Source organism: Podarcis bocagei, assembly GCF_964188305.1.
Source record: "Podarcis bocagei genome assembly, chromosome: 5".
In the NCBI taxonomy this organism is placed as follows: Eukaryota; Metazoa; Chordata; class Lepidosauria; order Squamata; family Lacertidae; genus Podarcis; species Podarcis bocagei.
Genome location: NC_138129.1, coordinates 56,802,851 through 56,827,239, shown reverse-complemented (window position 1 = coordinate 56,827,239; position 24,389 = coordinate 56,802,851). Strand labels below are relative to the sequence as shown.

General features: G+C 39.6%; 1 protein-coding gene across 2 annotated transcripts in view; it reads left to right on the top strand.

The window, feature by feature from the left end:
• Nucleotides 1-24,389, top strand: part of SPATA6 (spermatogenesis associated 6) — a 28,925-nt gene that overhangs the window by 4,312 nt on the left and 224 nt on the right. The window contains exons 4-13 of one of the 2 annotated variants that reach the window (XM_081193209.1): nt 1,802-1,843; nt 3,541-3,665; nt 5,589-5,669; nt 7,336-7,611; nt 8,641-8,728; nt 12,999-13,039; nt 15,152-15,333; nt 20,609-20,708; nt 21,214-21,338; nt 23,814-24,004. In XM_081193209.1, coding sequence (XP_081049335.1) covers nt 1,802-1,843; nt 3,541-3,665; nt 5,589-5,669; nt 7,336-7,611; nt 8,641-8,728; nt 12,999-13,039; nt 15,152-15,333; nt 20,609-20,708; nt 21,214-21,338; nt 23,814-23,985 — 1,232 coding nt within the window. In that variant the 3' untranslated portion in view covers nt 23,986-24,004. Of the gene's footprint in view, nt 1-1,801; nt 1,844-3,540; nt 3,666-5,588; nt 5,670-7,335; nt 7,612-8,640; nt 8,729-12,998; nt 13,040-15,151; nt 15,334-20,608; nt 20,709-21,213; nt 21,339-23,813; nt 24,047-24,389 lie in introns of those variants that run through there. The other variant, XM_081193210.1, reaches the window with a different exon arrangement.

The window sequence follows — 24,389 nt, the reverse complement described above, 5'->3', positions numbered from 1 at the left end:
GAATGTGTTTGTGTTCATTGGAATATCTCACTAAGTTTTAGATGAAAACCCATAGAATTAGTTTAATTATGGATTGCTATGTATTCAGTTGGGAATATTTTTTATAATCTTTTGAATAACTGGTGCTTTTGTAATTTTAAAATTCAGTGAACTTTTGCTCATTATCACACTTGCAGAGATTTGTCATAAGTCTAATCTCTGCCCCCTCCCCCGAAAAACACAAAATATTACTAGTCACTATTGAATATGAGAGAGAAAGAGAGTGAAAATAGGATAGCAAAGAGATTAAAGACAATACAAGAAAGCAAGTTAACAAAAGCTCAGGTTATCTTTTAATTCTGGGGAAATATAAAATGGTCATTTTGATGAAGCTGTGCAGATCATGGTCTGACCCATACCTGGGCCAAGACCACCTAGGAAACCCATGTATGCTTCATTAAGTTTCATAGAATCTTAGAATTGTAGAGTGGGAAGGGATCCGGAGGATCATCTATCCCAACCCCCTGCAACGCAGGAATATGCAATCCCATATGGCAGAGCTTTCCAAACTGTGTGTCGGGACCTGTTAGTGTATCGGCTGCAGTGTGTAGGTGTGCCGTGTGAATGTTCTCCACGCTCCTCCCGGGGTTGGGAAGGGGTTAGTTTAACCTCCGGTTTGCTAATAGTACTGAATTATTGTGTCACGAACTGATGCATGTTTAAAAAGGGTGTCACCAACATGAAAAGGTTGGAGAGCTCTGCCATACAGGGATCAAACCTGCAACCTTGGTGTTATCAGCACCCCACTCTAACCAACTGAGCTATCCATGACTGAAGAAAGGTGGGGTATGTTAAATAAACAAGGGAGAAAGATTTAGGCTAAATCTTGACTTGAAGGCTGCAATTTAATACTGCTACTTGGTAGCTCTGTCCCTGCCAACCTAGCAGTTCAAAAGCACACCAGTGCAAGTAGAGACATAGGTACTGCTGCGGTGGGATTTCCGTGCGCTCCTGGCACGCGACACGGTGCCCCGTTGTGCCAACAGTTTAGTCATGCTGGCCACATGACCCAGAAAGCTGTCTGTGGACAAACGCCGGCTCCCTGAGCCTGAAAAGCAAGATGAGCGCCGTAACCCCATAGTCGCCTTTGACTGACTTAACTTTACCTTTAATTGAGCAGGTGTCAACTTTATAAATTACATGTCACTAAATATGGAAATTATCTATGCCATATGCTTATGATAGCAAAACATATTGTAATCCGAACACCAGAGGATTTGAGCCTGCCTTCACACTTCAAGGGTGTTATACTGCCACAGTGTCTCAAATATTAGTCTTAGGGATGCAAGAGGTTTTGACTGTCTGCCGTGTACCATGACATCTACATATGTTATTTCTTCAGGTAGTGCATGTCCAGTGTCTGCTTCAGTACTGTCTAACTGGTGGAATGCAGCAGCCAACTGAACAACCAGCCAAGGGCATTCTTCCTGTTACCCCTCCAAAATGGCAGGAATAAAGATTTCACTTAAACAACCTCAGGAAGCAGCCGTTGTACCATATGTATCTGGATTATCTGATGTATGATAAGCTCTAAAAGTATATTAAGTGTCAGAACAGTCAACCCATCTGCTCTTACAAGCTAAAAACTAGTATCTTCACTACTATTTCCCCCTTAATGTGTCCACTATCCATCTCTGCTAATCATTGCCTCATCAAAATTGTGAAACCTTCTCTGTTCAGGTTAGAGAAAGTTAAATTGCTGTAAAGCTTTTCGTTTGCATCTCAAAACAACTTCTGACTATAGTTTTCCTCTTTTTTCTAGGTGACACAACAGTACTTGAATTAATACAAACTGTTCCTCCAGGTATTGATAAATTCATGAATTATGGAGCTTTTTAGAGAAATTTTCATGGATGCCTAACATATTGCAGAGGACTCTGCTTCTCATGTTGCAAACAGCATCGTTCTCAACTATTCAGAGTCAGTGTAATAAACCTTCCTTAGCTGTGGATCTTTCACTGTTGCATAGAATCACAATACACACTATCCTTACACCAGGGAAGATGATGGCCTCTTCCCTGCTACCTCTCTGTGTTTGTCCATATGATAGCTCAGTTGGAGCGTAGTGCTGATAACGCCAAGGTTGCAGGTTTGATCCCCATATAGGATAGTTGCAACTCTATCATTCTATGATTCTATGATCTTCACTCTACAGTTTCCTCATGTGCAGAGCCTACACAGGTGCATTTATATTTTGGTCCACAGATATACTAGAAACTGCCTTTCTAAACCACTTTTGTAAAATGTCTGATGAATCTCCATACTGAGTGTCTTGACCACCTGAGCCTTGGCACGTCGGTAAGGGGGAGCAGAGTGTAATGTTCTCCCTCATAAGATCCCTATGGCCAATACTCTCCAGGGTTTCAGGAAGGCTATAAAAGCCTTTCTCCTTCAAAAGTCTGTTTTGTTGGTGGGCTAAATTTTTTAGGGCAATCACTAGTTTACATTTGGTTGGATCCAGAATATTTTCAGTGGGACCCAATATCTAAATGTTCCCATGGGGTGCAGCCCTCTATGTCCAGGTGGATGGAGGATTCTCTTGCGGGACCTGGTGCAGGGGGGGGGTAGAGATTGAAAAAGGGACCACTGAAAATCTCCTCGCCCTTCTGCCTCTAGTAGAATTCAGTTAGCAGACTAGGAGCCTATGGTTGACAAACAGGAGTCGCTTCCATTTTCAGATGTCTGAGGTGTCATTCTGCTGCATCTGGGTTATTTTTATTGGTACTTTTAATTGAAAGATTGTTTCAAACTTGATTTATTGTGGAATTTTGTATCGTATTTTAAATTCTTGATAGTCTATTTTGTAGTTGTAAGGTTGTTTAAACTGATAAAAATAAATTTTACATAGATAACTGAACTGCCAATCATGCAGCTGTTGTCTATTTATGTAATTATCCAATCATGCACTGGGAATTAATCTTATTTTTCAGTATCTACTTACAAGCAACATTCCTTCTCAGGCACAAACATTGCTAATAACCAATTATGTTCAATACACAACATAACCTATCACTTTTGCTTTGGATTGTTTTGACAAGGTGCTCTTTTTTGCTGGTGTGTTAAAATTTGAGACCATAAATTTTAAACAGGGAGCTTTCTTAAATGGGTTTTAAAAAATCAGTTTAGATTTATATTTTTTGTTTCTTCCTGATGGCTCTGATCTGCTTTTTAAAATGCCATTATCAACTAGTAGAATTGCTTACATGGTCTTTAGGATAATTTTCCATGTCAATCATATTAGGAGTAGACCTATTGAAGGCAGAACTTGATAATCCATTGATTTCAGTGGGTTGAATATAAAGTTGAATATAACCCATTGGTTTTAGTTGGAAAAAATAGGTCTGTATTTAATTCTTCTATTGAAATTAGTAGGATTCAAAAATGCTTAACTTCAATTGGGCTATCCTTTTTGTATACAGTCTGGCTTGCCTATATTTGATAAAAAAGAGAAAGCAGGTGATATCTGCCCCCCCCCATCATATGTATAACTATTATTTTCAGTTGGAGAAATTCTAGCCACTTATGAGGAAAATACAAGAGATTTCCTTTTCCCTGCTCCTAAATCAATCACTGGACAACGAGGGTCAGTTCGTGAAATTTTAATGAAGAAGGCCTTTGGTTTTACAGTAAGTGGTGAAATTGTTCTTTGCTCTGAAATATTGCTCAATACTTTTATATGCTCCATATACAATGTGGATTATTTAAGATCCACATTATCACAATATATGATTCAGCCTGCTTTGGGGATATTTGTTTAAGAGATGCGCTGAATTAAGGCCTGATCCATTTGTACTGTTCTATGCAGTACATTTTGTTTCACAGAGCATAAACTTCCTCTTGCTTATTTGAATTGAATTTTTCTGACATTTTGTTGCTATGCGACTTGGTTGGGTGATATGCTTTTGACTATTGCCACCACATGCTATAAACAAGAATGGTCTTCTGTGAAGGAATCATAGTTCAGTTGCAGAATGCATGCTTTAGATTCATCTGGTATCTCCAGTTAAAAGGTTCTCAGTATAGAAAATCCCTCTGCCCAAGACCCTGGAAAGCTTCTGTTGGTCAAATATTTATTTGTTTACCTATCTAATAAATTTATTGGCTGCCATTCGAAAGACAGTATTTTCCCATGACAGCTTACAATGTTGAAATGTATTTAAAACCGTATAAAATAACAACATAATCACAGTTATGTCAACATTTCAGTCAATGTACCACAGCAAGCCATAGCAGTATATAAGACTATATTCAACACACTAATTAAAAGCAATCCTGAACAAAAATATTTTTAAAACCCACCTAAACACTAAGGAGTGGACAATACTGAGCTAGATGAATAAGTAGTCTGAACCAGTATAAACTTCCCATAATAGTGAGGAATGACTCCTATTATAGAAGCCAAGCTGCTGCTGCTGCTGCTGCTGCTGCTGCTGCTGCTGCTGCTGAACAAAACTTGTTTTTCTCTGTGCCATTCCTACCTTTTGCAATTATTTCCATTACTGTACTTGGAACAAAATATATCTTGACAGATCTATAATTACATAGATTTCACTTTATTGTATCTTTTTAAAAATGGCATTTCATTGGCTACCTACAGATCCTGTGGTGAATGGCTGCTTTTAGCAAACATTTTTATTAGTTCAGCAGATTCCTATTTGAGTTGTGAGTGTGCTACAAAATTCCAGGTTAACACCCATTTCTTCATATGGGGTCATTTGCTGCAATTCGTTTCACATGGTATCAGTGCAAGTTGCCTGCAGTAAGTCTAGTTAGGGCAAGGACACAATATAGGGTGAGGATTAAGACTGGACACAAATAACAGGAATGGAATGGGAGGAAACATTTCCCCCACAAATGGCAAATCCTATGCTACTTCCCCTGTATTCCTTGTGCCACATATTTCTACCAGTGACTACACCTTCTGCCTGCTACAGGGAGGAAAATGCAAAAATCTGCATCTTGTCATTCTGGTTGACAGGCATTGCCTGATATTCTCTTTTATAACCATGATGTTGCCCTCACTGCTGGTGGGGCGGGGTGTTTACTTTTGGAAAAGTAAAATGAGTTTGTTATAATTTGTTTTCCTTTGTCCAGCATTAAGATGTGGCAAACAAACATAGGGGAAATGTAGGTTTTGTGTAAACAAAGGATATCATAATGTCTCCATTGTCCATATCAAAAAGTTTGAAAGTGATGTGAGTAAAGGTTGTACAGCAATACTTGACTTTTAATTAGTGATATGTAACATGCCATGAAAATCTTTTTAAATGCTTTTGACAAAGCAGTGTGTTGAAATAAACGGCAGACCTTAATTGTAGTACAAAAGCAATATAATCATCAGTAATTGAATTGTCAGAAATGCAAATGTTATCTTCTTGACATTTACCATTGCTGTTCTGTCTTTTCTAATTATCTTTATTAAAGGCTGAAATTAACAAAGGAAACTGTTAAAATTAGGAATGGTTTGTTGCAGTAGGTGACATTTACTTCTTTGATACCCTTTATCTCTCTAGTTGGAGCTTGATGTTCAATTATTGTCTCTCTTCTAGGGAATTGCACCAAAATTGAAGTTTTTCACAAGTTGTCTTATTTCTGAAAACCTGTTACGTTCAGAAAAAGCTCAAAAGCAGGTTAGCATAACTTAATTATCTGCACTTTAATTTTTAGATTGAGTATTGATAGCTAGATTGTTTCTTTTGGTGAAATTCCTCTTATAAAGTTTCTCAGAAATTTTGATTTGCATCTTCAATCAAGTTCAGTAAAAGGCAGCCTGAACATTGCAAATAATTGAATCTAAAAGTGGCAGCTACAAGAATCTGTGTTTACCCAAGAATTTAGTATTTTGCAATGAAAGATAGGCAAGTAATATTTTATAGGAATAATAATAATAATAATAGATAAATGCATTAGATACCCTACTCCAAGGGTAACCTGTTGGCACTAGTACCCCTATGATGCCTGCAAAAGATCCTGGGTATCATATGCCTCCTCAAAAGTCCACCATTCACAAGACACTGTTTGCTGTTCCTGTTCACTTCTTGTTGGCACTGCCTTAACTTCTTCTGCATTGAACATGTTGCCTTGAACATGCTCATATTTCATAGATAGGAAGGACTGGACATCCACTTTTCCATTTGTTCTGAACAGAGGAGAGATGCAAATAGGTTCTCTGAGAGTGAGAGCAGCAGTGGTTGATTTGGGTGCATGGCATGCCCTCACCATTCTGTGGTCTAGTCTCTTTATCTGCAATTTTTAGGTCCCCCCAATGTTTGACAACTCCTGTGTATGCAACCCCTGTATATGTAAGCAAGGCAAAATGCTACTGCTTGGACCACCACTCTTTCACCATATGCTGTTCTTGATTGAGTAGACCAATGCCAGTAATGGTGGAGGAAACTCCTCTGAAAGGAGCATCAGAGTGTTTCTTTTTTCTAGGCGGTGGAAGATGGTTCAGTGTTCTTGTAGGGCAGGTGAACCTAAGAATAGAAGAGAAACGGAGAGTGGGAAGAATGAGACACCTCCAAGAATGAAGCTGTGTGTGATATTGAGGTCTTGAAGTTTGTTCTGGAGACTTTTTGTGTTAAAAGCAATATACCGTAATTTTCGCACCATAACACGCAGTTTTTTCCTCCTAGAAAGTAAGGGGAAATGTCTGTGCGTGTTATGGAGCGAATACCTATGGATAGCGGGGGAATCTGCTGCAGTCGTGAGCAGTCCCAGCACCCTTGCGACTTTAGGATTGACACTTTGTGTGTCTGTGTGTGTGTGTTTTGACCTCACTGCGCTTGTTGGGGGAGAGTGTTGGTTGCAATTTTTCTTGATTTGTCTCAGAGTGGTTACTATCGTGGTTTCCTTGCCGGGGAGGAGGGAGAGAAGCAGAGCCTGCTTGTTTTAAAGGAGCAAAGCGGCAGAGGAGAGGAGCCTCTCCTGCATTATTAGCAGCATCCTTCTCCACACACCCCACGCCTGCTCCTTGTCCCTTGAGTGCTTTTCCTTCCCTCCCCACTTAAAACATGGTTACAAAGCATGGATCCACATGGATCCTCAGGATTTTTGCATTGGGCTACTCCAAACTCACTGTCAGATCACATGTCTGTGGCCACAGCATGAACCACAAAAATCATGCATCCACTGTTTCGTTTAGAATATTTTTTTCTTGTTTTCCTCCTCTAAAAACTACGTGCGTGTTATGGTCAGGTGCGTGTTATAGAGCGAAAAATACGGTAATTGTTGAATGCTGTATTGTTGATAGTGAGGAAGCCGTTCATTCTTTCTTATTGACTCTCTTCAATTCAGGATAACGTAGACCAGCAGCAACGTTCATCCAAAGATGGGACGCCACAGATAAGGTCACCAAAAAAGAATCCTCCCTCACTTGAGAGGAACAGGCAGGGCCTAGCAGCAAAAACGTATGAGCAGCCCACAGTAGCCTCTCTTTCTCGATCTCCATCTCCTTACACCAAAAGGCGAATGTGTGAGCTTCAGCAACTTAGACAACGCCTGGCCCATCTAGACCTAGGACCTTTTGATTTCAGAAAAGAATCGGATAGACCTCCATTTGTAGTTCGACGTGTATGTATGCCCTACAGCAATTCCAATTTAAGCCAGGAGCAAATCTTGCTGTTCACAGTTACTCTAAGAAGCCTTTCATTCAGCTTTCTCTTTGTGGCTGCTTATTTTCTCCTAAGCGCTCTAAATGTAAAATAATTCACTACTCAAGTTCTTTTGTTGATGCTGGCAGTTGACAAAGAACCTGTTATTTCATGAGTGCCATGTTGAATTATTTGTGTGTCTATTTTCCCACTGCACTGGATAGCACAATGGTTGTATAAATTCTGCTTGATAGTAGCTGAAAGTTCTAAAAGGGCTAAAGCCCTTATGTTTATGTGTGTGTGTTTTAATTAGGCTACTTTTGTAAAACAAGGAAAACTTTAAAAAAAAATATTCTGGAGAAATGTCTAATGTCATGATTTTGTTGACCAGGAGTATGATGTGCATGGCCAAATGAAGGCCTCAGGCCACACATATTTCTGGGTTTGAAAGTGTATCCAATGGATTTCCAACTATTTTCTTCCTAAATATCATATAATGTGTAAATTGTAATGTCTTTGATTCTTTCAATAAGACACTTTAAAAAGGCATTATTTAGACATAATGACAAACAAGTGTGTAAGACAAACTGAGGTAATGATAATATAATTTGGCAGGGCTGGGAATTTGGAAGTCTAATAGCTTGCACTTCTGTTTTTAGCTAATCATAATTACGTGATATGTCTGAACCTAGACAAACTGTGGTTGGTCTTAACTGCAGCTTATGGAAACAAGCCAACTTCAAACCAGGAAGCTGGCTTGTTTCCATAAACCATACTTTAGATTAATCATAGTTTAGGATTCAGGTGTAAAACTGAGCTGCAATTAAACAGCAATGGAAGCATAAGCGACTAACCTTATGGCAAGGCTGTAGGGTAGGGAGGAGTGCATGAGTCCAGCACTCATGCATTGAACAATAAACCATTGTTTGTATGTCCAAACTGGGTCACTGTATACAGACACACATTTTACACTATAAATAAAACACTTAAGAAATTATTTAATTTTCAGCCAGAACAGCTGTCAGCTTCACCTGATGTTTTTACTTGGTGCCGTCCTAAGGACAATATAAAAGATGCTTGGCCCGAGACAACCTATGGTAAGTACTTTTTTGTATACAAAAGGTGTGTGCAATTATAGACATAAACATGTTTATATTTTACAATGTGTAATTACTACAGTGGCCTGAATTTTGTCTCTGTTCTAGTTCATTTAAAAAATCTGGTTTTTAACACAGTATCTGATTCCTTACATTCTTGGTAACACCATAACGCATTTTTGTAAATATTGCTAGTGATGAGATAATTCTAAAAGATCTTAGCTTTTTAACAGGAGCAAATACTACTTGTGTATTCCTTGTTGATATGTACCATCTTCCTGACTGGGGAGTCTACAAGTCTTTTTGCCTCATTTCTTACAATCTAGACATTTTGTGTTTCATATCTGTCACTTGACTTTAAAAATACAACCCCATACTCCTATAAAGTCAGCCTTCACTGCTGACTGTGTTTTCAGGAAGTCTCACTGAGCTTATGATCTCTTATTTCCCATTTACACCCCTTGGATTATCTGCTCTGTTGCTTCCAGTAATCCATGGATTAGAGTTGGAACCTGTTAGAGAAAAGCCGTGTTGAAAGCCATTGCAATTCCATATAGCGTTCTCTCGCGGTGTTACCACCTGTCATGTTCATTTGCAATTAAGGCACTATACTGCTTTGAAAAATTTTTGTTAGGTTTTTGGCATTTGTGCATACTTTTATATGGATTTTTGTTTGTGTGTCATAGTCTCTAGGGATCAAAAACGAGGTCTCAATTATTGTTTAAGAGTCTCAGGGTAGAGCATCAGATAAGAGAGCCCTTTTCTTTGTAGATCATCCCCGGGGTGGAACGTAATTTCCCTCTGTGAACCGTTCCGCTTGAGAGAAGAACCTTTCCACGTAAGATAATATTATCCACATTCTTGTTTGCAGTGTGGCTTGAATTTTGGTGTATCACATGGTTCTCATGTAAACTCTCCTAGTACCCAGAATTTCTGTCTCTCCCTGTTCTGCTGAGTGGCATGGAGGCTGCCCAGGATGGCTTTTTCCCATGTTTGCAGTCTCTTCTGGCATGGCTTGCAGTCATGCCAGAAGAGTTCATGCAGCAAGATTTATATCTTTTAAAAATGTCAGAGTTACTTTATTGTATACCAGTACAGTGGTGCCCCGCAAGACGAATGCCTCGCAAGACGAAAAACTCGCTAGACGAAAGGGTTTTGCGGTTTTTGAGCTGCTTCGCAAGACGAATTTTCCTATGGGCTTGCTTTGCAAGACGAAAACGTCTTGCATTTTTTGCAAGTTTGTTTCCTTTTTCTTAACACCGTTAATACAGTTGTGACTTGACTTCGAGGAGCAACTCATAGAACGTGGTGTGGTAGCCTTTTTTGAGGTTTTTGGTGATTTTTGAAGCTTTTCCAAAACTTTTCGGACACCGTGCTTCGCAAGACGAAAAATTCGCTAGACGAAAAAACTCGCGGAACGAATTAATTTCGTCTTGCGAGGCACCACTGTATGGCCAGTTGCTGAGACAGGAATATCTCCCACACGTCCACAGGCTTTCAGTGTTAACCTAGTGGCCCATGAACCTAACAGTAACATGAAAAAGAGGTCCTATGTAATTCTTTTTGCAGTGCAGTCCTTTACAGCAGTGGTTCCCAACCTTTTTTGATCCACAAGTCCAAATTTACTTGATATGGTGACCCATTATTTTATTGATACATACATTTCAGAGCTTAGGACTAAGGCAGCCAATTAGTTTCATGCATTTTAACTGCAAGTTTGCCTTTTCTATCCAAGTCAGTTAATACCCCCTATTAATGTGGGGGCGGGGAGTGTGGTGTTGATACAGTCCCAAGGATCAGAGGTTCCCTACCTCAGGTGTATAGAATTGCAACCTAATACTATGACTCCTGTTACCTTTCCCGCCCCGACCTGGCCACAGTGATCCATGCGACGGTCATCTCCAGGCTTGATTACTGTAATTCGCTCTACACGTGGCTGCCCTTGAAGCTGTCCCAGAAACTCCAGCGGGTGCAGAATGCTGCAGTGAGGCTCCTCACGGGGTCTCTGCCATGGGAGCATATTCACCCAGTGCTTTTCAAGCTGCACTGGCCCCCGGTGGAGTACAGGGTCAGATTTAAGGTGCTGCTTTTGACCTTTAAAGCCCTTCACAGCCTAGGACCCTCGTACCTACGGGACCGCCTCTCCCGGTATGCCCCACGGAGAGCCTCAAGGTTCATAAATAGCAACACCCTAGTGGTCCCGGGCCCTAAGGAAGTTAGATTGGCTTCAACCAGAGCCAGGGCCTTTTCGATTCTGGCTCCGGTCTGGTAGAACGCTCTGCCTCATGAGACCAGGGCCCTGCAGGATCTGATTTCTTTCCGCAGGGCCTGTAAGACAGAGTTGTTCCGCCTGGCCTTTGGCTCGAAGCCAATTTGATTCCCTCCCTCTCTTTCTTTTTTCTTTTTCTTCTTCTCCTGCGATGAGGCTTCATTTTAATATTTTAATGTTGTATTTTAATTTTGTTTTTAAGTTGTAATCATTCGACTTTTTTTTATTATTGCTTGTAAGCCGCTCTGAGCCCAGCCTTGGCTGGGGAGGGCGGGATATAAATAAAAAATTATTATTATTATTATTATTATTATTATTATTATTATTATTATTATTAGGTGTTACAGTAGAGGCCCAATCCATTGCTATTTGTTGTGAACGAACTTCTTTACCTCTGTTCTGTGTTAAGTGATAATTACCAATAAATGAGGTTGTTTTTTTTAATTTTAAAAAAATGAACATTGTTTCTAATATTTTTGTATATGTGGTTTTTTTACCTGTAAGCAGCATTTTGGTCAGAAAATTGGATGGAAATACATATAAATGCTAATAATAAAAATGAAAGCTAATAAGTAAAGCTGTTCTTGATTATTAGTACTGTATTGGCTTTAGGTTGCTTCCAGCGAGATTTTAGTAATATGCTGCTGATGCCTTATAGCAGGCATAGGCAAACTCAGCCCTCCAGATGTTTTGGGACTACAACTCCCATCATCCCTAGCCAACAGGACCAGTGGTCAGAGATGATGGGAGTTGTAATCCCAAAACATCTGGAGGGCCGAGTTTTCCTATTCCTGTCTTATAGGGCTGGCTCATTTCTGCTGCTGCCTCCCAGCTGCTCCAGTGTAGAGACTCAGTTGTGGCTGCTGGTGTTGACCAATGAGGTCACCTAGAAGTTGGGGGACCCGGGGGAAGAGAAGGAGAATAAATCTTCTGTGGCTTTTTAGGAGGCCTGGAGAGAGTTGGTGAGGCTAGGGGAATAGAAATCGATTCTCTCTCTGCATGTACATGCAGAAGAGTGGGACTTGGCCTTACAGTGGGACTATAAGGGAGAAGGGTTGTTACTTAAAAGGACCCAGAGTGGGAAAGAAAAGATGACAGGGATTTTCCCCCCTCCTGTGAGGGAATAGAGATGACAACAGCCTGTAGGAGAGCATGGAGCAGGGGGGAAAGAAGACAGAATCCTTCTCTCCACTGGGGAGACAGACCTGCCATGGGGTGAAAAACTCTTAACAAGATCCCACGACAATAAAAGGGAAGGCTTAGACAATAGAACAAACATTATTGTGCTTATTTTTCCTATTAATTTTCATAGAATCATAGAATCATAGAGTTGGAATAGACCACAAGGGCCATCGAGTCCAACCCCCTGCCAAGCAGAAAACACCATCAGAGCACTCCTGACGTATGGTTGTCAAGCCTCTGCTTAAAGACCTCCAAAGAAGGAGACTCCACACTCCTTGGCAGTAAATTCCACTGTCAAACAGCTTTTCTGGGACCCTTTTGTGGAGTTGCCTCCTGTTGGTCCTGAAAAATCCTTGTAAGAGAATATTTAGTCCATTTCCCAAATGATGCTCTCTTGTAAGGAGCTTCATTTGAAGAATGGAAGGAAGATTAATACATCCCAGAAAAACTGAACCAGAAAAGCTGTTGTCTTATGTGGAAAATCTATTCAGCAGAGATATTTCAATGGAAGTATCTTGTTTTATCCCAAGTGTTTTACACTGCTGAAGCATTCATGCATCCAGAGACTGATACATTGGTTTGAATAACTAATTATGTCCCAAACTCTAAATTATTTCACTGTCCAAACAGTTTATGTGCTCAGTTACTGTTAATACTGTGTGGTAATCAAACAAGCCACTGTTCTCAGAGGTTGCAGTTGAAGGTAGTGCAGTAGGACTAATACTTTGGGGACTTTTTGAACATTGGTATTATAAATGCGCACTATAAAAGCAAAGACACGTATTTGCAAATTAGACATTATCTTATTTTATTTTTTAGATCCTACCCTTCTTGGCAGTTATAGACCCAAGAATCGAAAAGTAAGTACTGAAAAGGAGGTTGCATAATTAAAGCTGAATGTGATGAGCTGAGTAAAACTATCTTAGCTGAGTGGCTTACTGCTGTATAATGTTATTTCCTTACCATTGACAATTCTATATTTTGCATTGTTAAAATATGACAGCCTCACAAATTGTGAGGAAAAATTGACTGCCACAATGAACACGTAAAATCTGAAGCTGCCTAGATGAATCTATCTAGCCAAGTATTGTCAGCTGCAACTTTCTAAGGACTGTCCCTGCTCTTCTCAAGATAAATGTCATTGCATACATTGATTGTTGGACACTGACTTATGCCAGTGTCAGCGACCTCTTTATAAATGAGGATTCTGGTGATGATTCACAACTAAGGCTGCAATCCTAACTCCACTTTTTGGGGATTAAGCCCCAATGAATTCAGTAGGAGTTACTTCTGAGTAGACTTGGTTAGGTTTGCTGCCTAAATGATCTATTAGACACAATCAATTCACCATCATGATAGTGGCTCTTATGACAGCCTTGTGAATAAGCCTGCAAAAATATTTGCTCCCTGCTAAGAGGCTTATCACTTGTGTTTCCATGGTGGCAATGGAGGAGGAGAAGTCCCGTTCTCTATGGCCAGCATGAAAACACACGTTACTAGTCCTCTAACAGACTAATAAAAACAGAAACCCCTGTGCCTTCTACCAAGTGAACAGGCACAAAAGTGATGGACTGATCCTTCCTCCTGCTATCCTGCTGCATTTCCATGCTGGTTTTGGAGAACTGCTCCATCAACTGCAGCTTGTGAAGGTGTCGTAAAAGCTACTCCCCTCATTTATTGTGGAAAATATTGTGTAGTTGGAGGAGTTTGGCAGGGATGATTGGAGTAAAGTGAGTATCTGCCTAAACTTCAATCTCCTTGACAGTTGAGTCATTTCTGTGCTCAATTTTAAGGGTCGGTTATCACCTCTAAAGACCTGAGCAGCTTGGACCCAAAATATTTAAGGAACTGTTTCTTCCCATACGTTCTTGTCCTCTGTCCTAGGACAATGGAAGAGGCCATTTTTCTGTGTTCCAGCGCCATCCAAATTTCAGTAGGCAGTAACACAGGCAAGGGGCTTCACTTCCGTAGGGCTGTGGAACTTCGGGAGATCCTTCTATCTGGCTTCCTCTCTGATGGATCCCAGCTCAAAATGTTTACATTCTGGCATTACTGTGGCCTGAGAGGTTTCTGCTTTGTTTTTGTTTTTTCTAAACTGTTTTTATAATGTGTTTATTTTAGATATATGTTGAAGTTAGGCACCTTGAGACAAGCACACTGTGTTAAAATTTATATTCTCTCTTGACTTGTGCAATCCTGCCATTCATTGCTTAAATCTCAAAAAAGGGTTTTATTTGAATAATAATAATAATAATAATAATAATAATAATAATAATAATAATAATAAAAATTATTTGTACCCTGCTCATCTGGCTGGGCTTCCCCAGCCACTCTGGGCGGCTTCCAAAAAAAATATTAAAATACTCTAATACATCAAACATTAAAAGCTTCCCTGAACAGGGCTGCCTTGAAGGCATGTTATTTCATTTTCATTGCATCTAAATCTTGGTAGAATCTCATTTACTGTGACATTTTACTAAATATGGCCAACACTTTTGTCTTAGGGTTGCATCCAACAGTCATCCCATTAGCACATTTCTGCCTATGCAATGGAACTTCCCCTCTCTCTTCTATCCCTGCTTGCTCTCAATTTGCAAAGGGAGAAGAGAGGAAGGCCTGTTGTGCAAATGGAAGTCCTTGCACTAATAAGACAAATATGCAGGGAACAACCCCTTACCTTGAAGAAATTAAGTAAAACGTCCTTCAGGCAGTCACCAGAATTTTCAAAATCTGAAGTGGAAATTTCAAATATGTGGATGACCTGAGAGATGGCATTTAGGGTGCAAAGGACTGCGATTCCTTTGTTGTAGTGTTCTAGCTATTTCTGCTGCTTCAGATTTTTAATATACAAAAACAATGTTTTCATTGTACTGCAATACTCAGTACTGTAGTACTCAGGTATAGCCAAGATGTTAAACATACTATGTATCTTTCTTTAAAATTATGCTCCTCTTTTTTTTTGTTTCCGGCAGGCTACCAGGTCACATTCTGATAAAGACCTTCATAGTTTTTCTCACAATTATGATGAGCACTTGATTTCGAGTATAGCTGGTAGGCAGCTCCATTCAACTCAACTGCTAATGCATTCAGCACCTCCACAACTGCAGAAGTATTACTCAACTCCTATGTTTAATTGCTTGTCTCTTAGAGAAAGGTAATGTCATTTATCCACAAAATCTGAACAAATGTGCTGTTTTCTCAGTGTTACCTGTATTTTTAGTATTTCAGGTGGTTGGTTCTTTTACCGATTAGGTTAACAACTTAAGGTTTATTGGCGTGTTGGCACATTTCTGGTATGGTGATAATTAAAATCTTAGGATGAAGTGTCTCTAGCAGTATGCCTGTGTAGTGATGTATAAGCCACGCGGCAACATTGGCTTTAAATATACTAATTTGGCATTGAAGGCAGATATTCCAGAGTTGAGATACAAAGCAGCTGACCCTATTCAAGTACTCCTACTGGTACAGTCCAGCTGGGGAACTTTGTTACCTTCATTTCATAAATGCCTTTAATTCCCATTGTATGTACAGTACTATTCAGTTCACTGTTGAGGGTTAAAACAGTCAGCCACTTTCAGCAGGTCAATTATATGTCATCTGTCACATTCCAAATTTCCCCTCAGCTTCGTCAGTGACTTGCATTTCTGACTGCAAGAGGTTGGTGGGGAGGGTACACTAAGGGGAAACACCTTGACACTGGAAGCTGTGCTTGCCTGTCTTGCCTCTCCCACCTTGCAGGTATTTTATTCACTTGAGAGCTACTTGAGCTAGGGGCATGAGCCAAAGTGCTCTTGTTGTGTGGCTCTTTCCCTGTTGTTGATGCTAAGGCACCAAGGTCTGCAGTGTCAGCTACAGTTGTATTAATCCTGACTCTTTGGAGTGGATGGCAATGTGCTCTCTGTATGGAAATGGTCTGAGCGGCATGGGCACCTTGTTGTGAGTGGGCAGATTCCATTGGATAGTGGAATGTTTGTTTTGCATTTGGTCTCTGGTGGTTTGTATTGTATTTTTGATGATGTTGTCTTGGTTGTTTGTAACAGATGAGGTGGCATTATGTATGTTACATTGTGGATATTAACTTACACGCAAAACAAATTCTTTAGTTTTGTTTTTAAAAATTGTCATTCCATTCAAAATTCAAAAATTGTCAAAACCATTCAAAATATTACAATGTGACTTTTTCTGTACATTTTGTCATTTCTATGGTTGTAAAGTGCCTTGGGCACTGTAATGTAGAAAGGTGTTATATAAGTTAATCTGAATTGAATTGCTAGGATTGTGTTGCAGATATCTGACACAGACTGCAGAGGAATTAGGAATGGTGGAAGCACTTGGTTCTGTTCCAAAGCGGTTTGCAGAATCTATTCATTTCTCTTTGTCAAAACTCCCGAATGATTGTGAGATTTAAAATAGATTCTGCTATTCATTCTGGACATGTATGCATGTCTGGAGCTTCAGATGTAGCAAGTGAAAGGTGACAGTGCTACTTCTTCATCATTCCTGAGGTCTCATGGTGAGTGTTGTGCTTCCTGGGGAAGTGTCTACACCGCCTGCAGTGTGCCTCATGCCAATTTTGGAACAGGCCCAGATCCCACTGCAAAGAGACATACCCTGGAGACCTTTTAGAAATGTTTCCATCTCAGCTGGTACCTGAGGTTCTGGCTGAGACTATGGGTTGGAACATAACTTCTACCAAGAATGGACAACTACCCCTAGCTCACCTGTAAAAATAAAAAAATCTTTTTTCCTCCAAGCTCTCCACCAGCAATTCCCCCTACCAAATAAACACATTTAAGAACAAAGCAGGAAGGTAACTAGCAACAGGAAACACTTTTCTTGCATCTCCATTAACTGGAAATGACTTGGAAGCATTGGTTTTTTTGTCAGGGATGGTGAAACTTGTAGTTTTCTTTGCTTCCCGAACTAAGAGACGGGAGAAATGACAAACGAAATCCCACATTCCTTGACCTCTGAGTCATTTCCAGTTAAGGAGAGGCTAGAAAGGTCCCTACTGATGAATCTGGACTGCATTTGAAATGGGACTAAAAGGAGTCCTGCCTCAAGATTTCCCCACAACAAGCATGCAATGCTCTTCTCTGTTTCGTGCTGATTCTGAATAGCAGCAACTGAGGTGAAGATGTGGCCTTAGAAGACAATAAGAGTCTGAGCTACAAAAAAGGCAGTCTGATACAGATATCCATCTTACGTAAAGACATCTCAGTAAGCTAGAAAATGGATTCTCTCGGCTACAGATCTCAGTCATTGAGATGGAGCTGTGAGCAGAGTGCCAATGATTCTACGAGGTGATACAGGCATAGAGAGAGGCTTACAGTTTCCTGTCGTTATAGGGGACTGCATATCTTGGGGATTGATTCACCCAGCGTGATGTGACCTTGTCTGTTCTGCAGTTGACAGGTATCAAAAACTGCCTGGCTGGCCTAGAGAAACGGAAAGGTGCAGCTCATCACGAGCAGTTACTCTTGGCCTCTGTAACTTGTCTGATATGGTTCATCAAGACTTGATCTTGTCTGCTGTAGGTCAGAACAATAGATTTCCAAAGTGTTTCTTGAGAAGGTTGGTTATTGTAATGCTCACCACATCATTCTTTGTATGCCAGATGCTCTAACCTACTTCCTTTCATATTCAGACTACTGTGAAATATTTGTCAAAACAGATGGAGTGATTTTACTTGAAATGGCAGTAGGTTTGCAGCCTCCATTTGTGTTTTTAATGCTTTGCGGAGGTGATCTGTTCATACAACTTTCCAAGAGCTGGTATGGTAGCGCAGGATATCCACAAGCACTTGGGCACATTTTTTCCATCATAGTGTCCATTGTTCTGTGGGCAAGGGGAGGCATTGGCCACCTTCCTCCTCACTGGGTGTGGTGTGGCAGTGCCTTCTGGATGAGTAGTTTGGTGGGGAGGCCCAGTATCCAAGCCATGAGCAACTCTTTTAAATACAGGTGTTCAGGCTGGTAAACATTTTGTACTTAACTTGGAAAGCTGTAGTGTGCTGTTGATAGGGAGACAGAAAGCTGTAGAAAAGCAGCACTCTTTCCACCGCACACCCAACTGCATTTACCTCCAGAAAGAAAATTACAAGCAGTACAAACACATCCTGAAATGGTATCTAAATCTCTTTCCTTTCTAGGATTATGGGACAAAGTGAAGGATGGGAGGCCCCTGAGCAGGCACAGGGAGTCTTCATTTCCTGTGTTCCCTCCTTAAGCCCAGCCTAATGTGTGAATCAGGCCTGAATTCACTGGGAGGGGGAATCATAAGTGACCTCATTTTATCTAATCTCTGTTTGATTTAATTAATTCTTGTTGCATTGTTTCTGATTTCGTATGGTTTGATATAGCTGTCTTCCATTGGATTATTCCAGGGCTAATTTCTTGGCATCTAAAAGTGCTCCTTGTGTACTGAATGACTCTTGCTAGGCCATATTACGTTTAAATTAAATCTGGTTTTGTTAATGAGCATAATTGCATTGGTAAGTTCTCAGAGATTCGCTTTTGCAGTTGTAGTTATCCATAGAGCAATTTCTCCCCTTCTCTCCCCCGCCCTTTCTACAATAGTTGCTTGCTCAGTAGATGTGCATCTGCTACTATAGTACTTTATTGATTTTTACCCTGTGATAGTTTGTCCTTGTATGTTTTTTTCTCCTTCTCCTCAGCACAAATCCTCTGCCTTTTGAAACTGATAAATTCTTCATGGAAGCCACAGAAGTGCAATTGCACTTCTTGTTGTGATACACTATGGCAGGGGGAAAGCACTACATTAAGAGCCACAAATGATTTTTGCAGAATGTGCCTGTAATTACTTTGTTGATATGAGATACATTAGTATTCTTTGCTAATAGAGGATTTGAGCACTTATTGCTAGAAATGCTGTCTCTGAAAATACATACCCATTGCAAACTATAGAGTGGTAAGCTTCTATTTAAACAGTCCATGTGGACAAATCTTATTTTTTGTACATCTGAGGCTGTGGTCATATAGGCACTTACCTGCAAGTAAGACTCATTTTGAATTTACTTCAGAGTAGACATGAATAGGATTTCACTTAAATTGTCCACTTTATCCTGATGAATATGTAAAATTTAGATTGGCCACATTGATAAGATTTCTGGATTTGTTCCTTGATTCTTTTTGCTGAAAAATACAACTCTGCTTATCATTTTTTTAAAGTCCTTATAAAAGAGGGAAAATGCTTTTAGCTACATTACAACAGAAAATAGTTTGTTCTGTTGATTGCTCTCGACATAGCATCTTTGAAATGAATTATGAGTAGTTCTATATTGATCTGGCTTACTCTAGGTCACCGAGCTATATATCCAAAGTGTTTATACAATCTATTGGAATCGATAAACAATTTAAACTGATGTAACTGCAGAATGTTTGCTAGTCCCGAGGAAAATTGGAAGTATGACAAAGAATACAGTTGTAGAAGTTTATTTGGTTTTGTCAGAGTAAAATAATACAACCATTCTGGCAGCACTGCAAGAAACTACCAACACCTTAATCCCATATGTAAGAAGTTGGCGGTTTTGCACAAGCATTATTTGAGTCTTTATGCTTTAGAAATTCTGTTTATTTATAGTTTTAAGAAATTGCTTTTTGAAAATGAGCTTCAGAGAATAACTCCAGTAGGAGTTGCACATCATAAAATGGTTTCAATTTAGATTATGGGTGTTAAATTTTAGCTTTAGCTTTGTTGTATGGTGACTTTGGGTGGTGTAAATATTAATGTAATGGCTTAAAGTGTGGATTAGGTTTTATAGTTATGTCTAAAATTAGACAATTAAAAAGGAGCTGATACTGTTTTTATTAATACCTAAATTTTTGAATGTAGAAAATTGAGGTGTGTGTGATGAGTGAACATTTCTTATGCCACAGCGCACACTAGTGGATTATTTTGTCATTTCACTAAAGAAATGTCCATAGGGATTTACAGGGGTTTTTTGTTTTAAGGGGCAATATTAGTCCTCACTTTGTCCCTCTCAGGGCTAATATTGTGACAATTACAGGAAGCTTCAGTTTGTGACAAATACAATGCATCAGATAGTTGGAGAATGAAGCACACTTGGCTTCAAAGTCATGTTGAAATCATGCTTCGTAACCATGTTTAGCATTGTGCTGTACATCTCTTTGCCCCATCATTTAGTAAACATCAATACTTATATTTCTTTTTTGAATATTTTAGAAATTTAGATAATGAATATGCAGAAATCAATATTTGCTTAATATATTCCTCTAATGTAGCATACATTGCAGAATATATACTATACGTTACTGGAATTAACAGTAAGTTTTACACTTGATAAAATGAGGCCATCATAATAGAGAACCATTTGACCTTGTATCCATTTCTAAAGATCAAACAGTGCCCATAACTTAAAATCTTCCCTTTTTCTCTTTTGATTATAGGTTTCGTTCTGGCTGGAGTGCAACAGTAAATGGAGAAGAGATCCATAAACGAGTGAGAAATATTTTAAGGACTCACAGTGCAAGGCAAAGGCTAACTTTTGTACGTTTCCCCCTAAAGTGCTATGGAGAAAATACCCACCCAGCCCTGCTTTTTAAAATAATGTTTCCTTTCATTAGTACATGGGGATAACTTTTATAACATATATGAACAATTTTTGCCATTGAACATTGTATCTGTCATGGAACTATTCATGACAGTATGTCTTTATGTACAAATTGCTTTATGAAACCCATTGTACCTTTGGGTCCTCAACAGGATCACATGGTGACCTCTGGCCACCCATTTCCAGATGCTCCCTTTTCTTCCTTACCCTTTCTTTTTTCTCGCTCCCATCCCTTCCACGCATGTCAATGGAAGAGCCAGTAGTTTGCTTACCTTACGCTGCATTGCCACTGTTTTCATGTCTCTGGTGGCTGTTAAGTGTTCGTTTTGATCAAGATTTAATTTTTTTAATGAAATAAAAATACATATAATTGTGTTTCTTTTTTTAAAGGACTACATTTTTCAGTCACATGAGCTTATCATCTTTGTATTGATTCCTTAGGATGAGAGTTGTTTGTCAAAAGATGATTCTGCTAAATCAAGAGACTCAAGTAAGACAGAAGATTCCAATAAGAAGAAAGACATTTCAGACAGAGACCGTTTAAGCCACAGTGATCTTCAGAGCAGGTAAAGCTCCTATTCCTATTATACCCCCTTGTCCTAGTCCATACTTAGCTTTTCCATTCACTGCTGTCACTGCAATTGTTGCCAAAATACTCCTTATCTATGCCTGTTGCAGTTGGAATAAATTAGACTTGTATAACTTTCTAAACCAATCCACGCACAGAATTGGTTTACACTTGAAGCACAGCCCACCATAACCCTAGGCACTCTTAAGTCTATTGATTTAATCTGCCGCTATTCTCTTCCTTTTCATGTTGCCAGAATAATATGAGAAGCCAGGGTTGCTTCTCTTACTATCCTGTCAACACCTCCCCTGCCTCTCATACTCTAAGCCTCGTCTTGTCAGCTGATGCAAGCAAAGCTATGTGCATATGTCTGGTGATAGTTTGGGACACGGGGATCATTTTGGGACCTACAGGCATGAATAAAGAATCTGCAACAACTACTGCCACAGCATTAGCGAAAACGATGGACTTTGAAATGTCATATGCAAGTAGAGTCTGGGTATTGATGGGTTCATCACATTCTGTGGAGCAGTCGTGAGAGTTGGGGATAAAGAAAGGGACTCAAGGACATTCTGACAGCTTGAAGTCTGCCAGCGTCCTCATAAATAACCGTACCAAGGCAGAGTTCAGAGGAGAATGTAGTTTTGCTGACCAAATGTTCACACTAAAGTAAATGATTGAAAACCATTGGGACTGCACAGAAGGTCCGTGATGCTGAAATATTTAAAGTGCAAGTGACTTTGAAAGGAACTTGTGGGACTCTAAAGGAGATGGAACAAAAGCATGTGACAGGTATATGACAGGTATTTCCGAAAGTGGAGCTGAGTGCAGCTACCCTGCTCTTAATATGATTTGTGCATGTAATCCCCAGATCACTTCAGCTCAGCTTGTCAGGATAGTTTCCAGTTAAGGCGGCAGACTGACGTTTTTCTAACATGGATGTAGCTATGTCCGTTCCACTGTTGAATTTCTTATGAGGAAGGGATGACTAATGGCCATGCACCAAAAGTGAGCACACTCAAAAAGTGTGACATTGTCAGTATGTTGACGTGGAAATCACAGGAAGTGCTGCCGCTTTTCATGAGCGTATCTCAGACTGTCATGATGACTGTGGTTCTAGGTGAAAAAGTCTGGATTTTATGGAACCAGAGTTATGGGTGCTATTCGTCATACTGTGCTCCTGTTCTGTCTCCATTCACTGCATTTTACCTTACTAATAAGTAGTACATGGTCAGCTGGGCTTCAAATATAAAGCTAAAGCCTGCAAGTTTTATCATGGTCTTCTTTAAAAGGGCCATTACATGGCTATATAGCACTGATAACCAGTTCCTTTTTCTCATCCACGAAATATGTATATATGTGTGTGTGTTTTATTTATGGTATTAATATACCTTAAATAGGTGGACCTCACATAAGACTATTGGCACAATAAGCAATAATTAAAAGGTTACAATAAAATAGACAATACAAGAATTTAGAAGCAGCAGTATCGGCTTCTTCTCTGCTCCCCTCAGGGCAAAATGAAACTAATCTGCTGGTCAATCCAGTTGTCTCTCATCTAAAGGATAAATCATATGCTGCCTGCTGTGATGCAAGTTATCACCTACATTTAAAAATTATCTGCATTCAGCCGGACTTAAGTTCCAAGCTGCTTCTTAGATTAGAGGTCAGGACAGAATTATGGAAAACTTGGTATTTGAATCAAGCAGTGGGTCTTGCACTCAAATGCTGACAAGGTGCTTAGGGCACAATCAACTCTCAAGCAGGTATGATATTTATCTTGACCAGTGAAAGCCATCCAGGAGATGCTGACTCATCTACTAGTTGAAATGACCAGTATCTCTTTTTATGAGAGCAGTGTAGAAAACTGTGACTTGGGAGCCACTATTCGCATGGTAGCATTCCATACTATTAGGGTAGGTGACTATAGCAGGCATGTAGCTAGGGTCTATCAGAGTGCTTGTTATAGAAGACCAATATAATCGGCCCTGTCCAAATAGTAACTTCATTCAGTGGTGCGGTATCTCACCATGAAGAAAAAGCTCAGAAGCCACCAGGTGCGTGTTGGAGACTGGGTGGATCAAAACCTATAAAAATAATCTTGGGCTCATAGATGCTGAGGTGATTGACAAAGTGACTGTATCAGAAACTAATCAAGTGAATACAAACATATCTGCACATAGAAAGAAATGACACTGAACAGTCACTTTCCATATTTATGAAACTATAGAAGGATCCAGTATATTTCTGAGGTAAGACACCTGTGGAGTATATTCAGAAAGTGCAGTCAGGACAGGTTTTCTTTAATATTGTCTATTTTGGAAATAGCCGTGTAAACAAACCTTGTAGGCGTCACTCAAGTGCCTATGCTACTTAAAGAGTAATCAAATAATAAATGTCCTTCACTCTTTTCCTTTTTCAAAAGATCACATTTTAATAGATGTGTGTTTGGGGTTTTTTTGGGTATTACTAGTTCATCTATACGGCAGAGCATCATGGTTCAACTGGATGATGATGACTATTGGACTAGTCAAGCTGCAGAATATAAAAGCAAACCCCACAGAGCAATCTTTGAAGACAGTCTGCAGAAAATCTATCGAAATATGTACCGAAAAGCTTCTGGATCAAAATCAAAGAATAAATAAATTCCTGATAGTGATGCAGGTGAAAATGAACAGTATAAAAGATCAATATTTTTAATGAAAATGTTGTGTGTCTAACAAATGTTTCTCTCTCTCTCTCTCTCTCTGTTTTTATATGCGTTTGTGAAATTCTGAGGCTGGGACTCTCAACAGGAAAATAAATAAAATCTGGAGGGTTTTAAGTAGGGTACATTGTTTGTTTATGGGATTTATAGGCATGTTAGTAGTTTTGGCTCCCCATTTCTAAAGCATCTGGCTTCCAATTGAATTAGGATAAATTGCACACATCTCCACTACATCGCTGTCCATGTAGGTATGTGTCTTGCCTAGAGCACTAATAGAGGCACATGTGGAAACAGTTGTTCTATGGTTGCAATGTGTTTCCAATACTGTGCTACTGAAAAGTA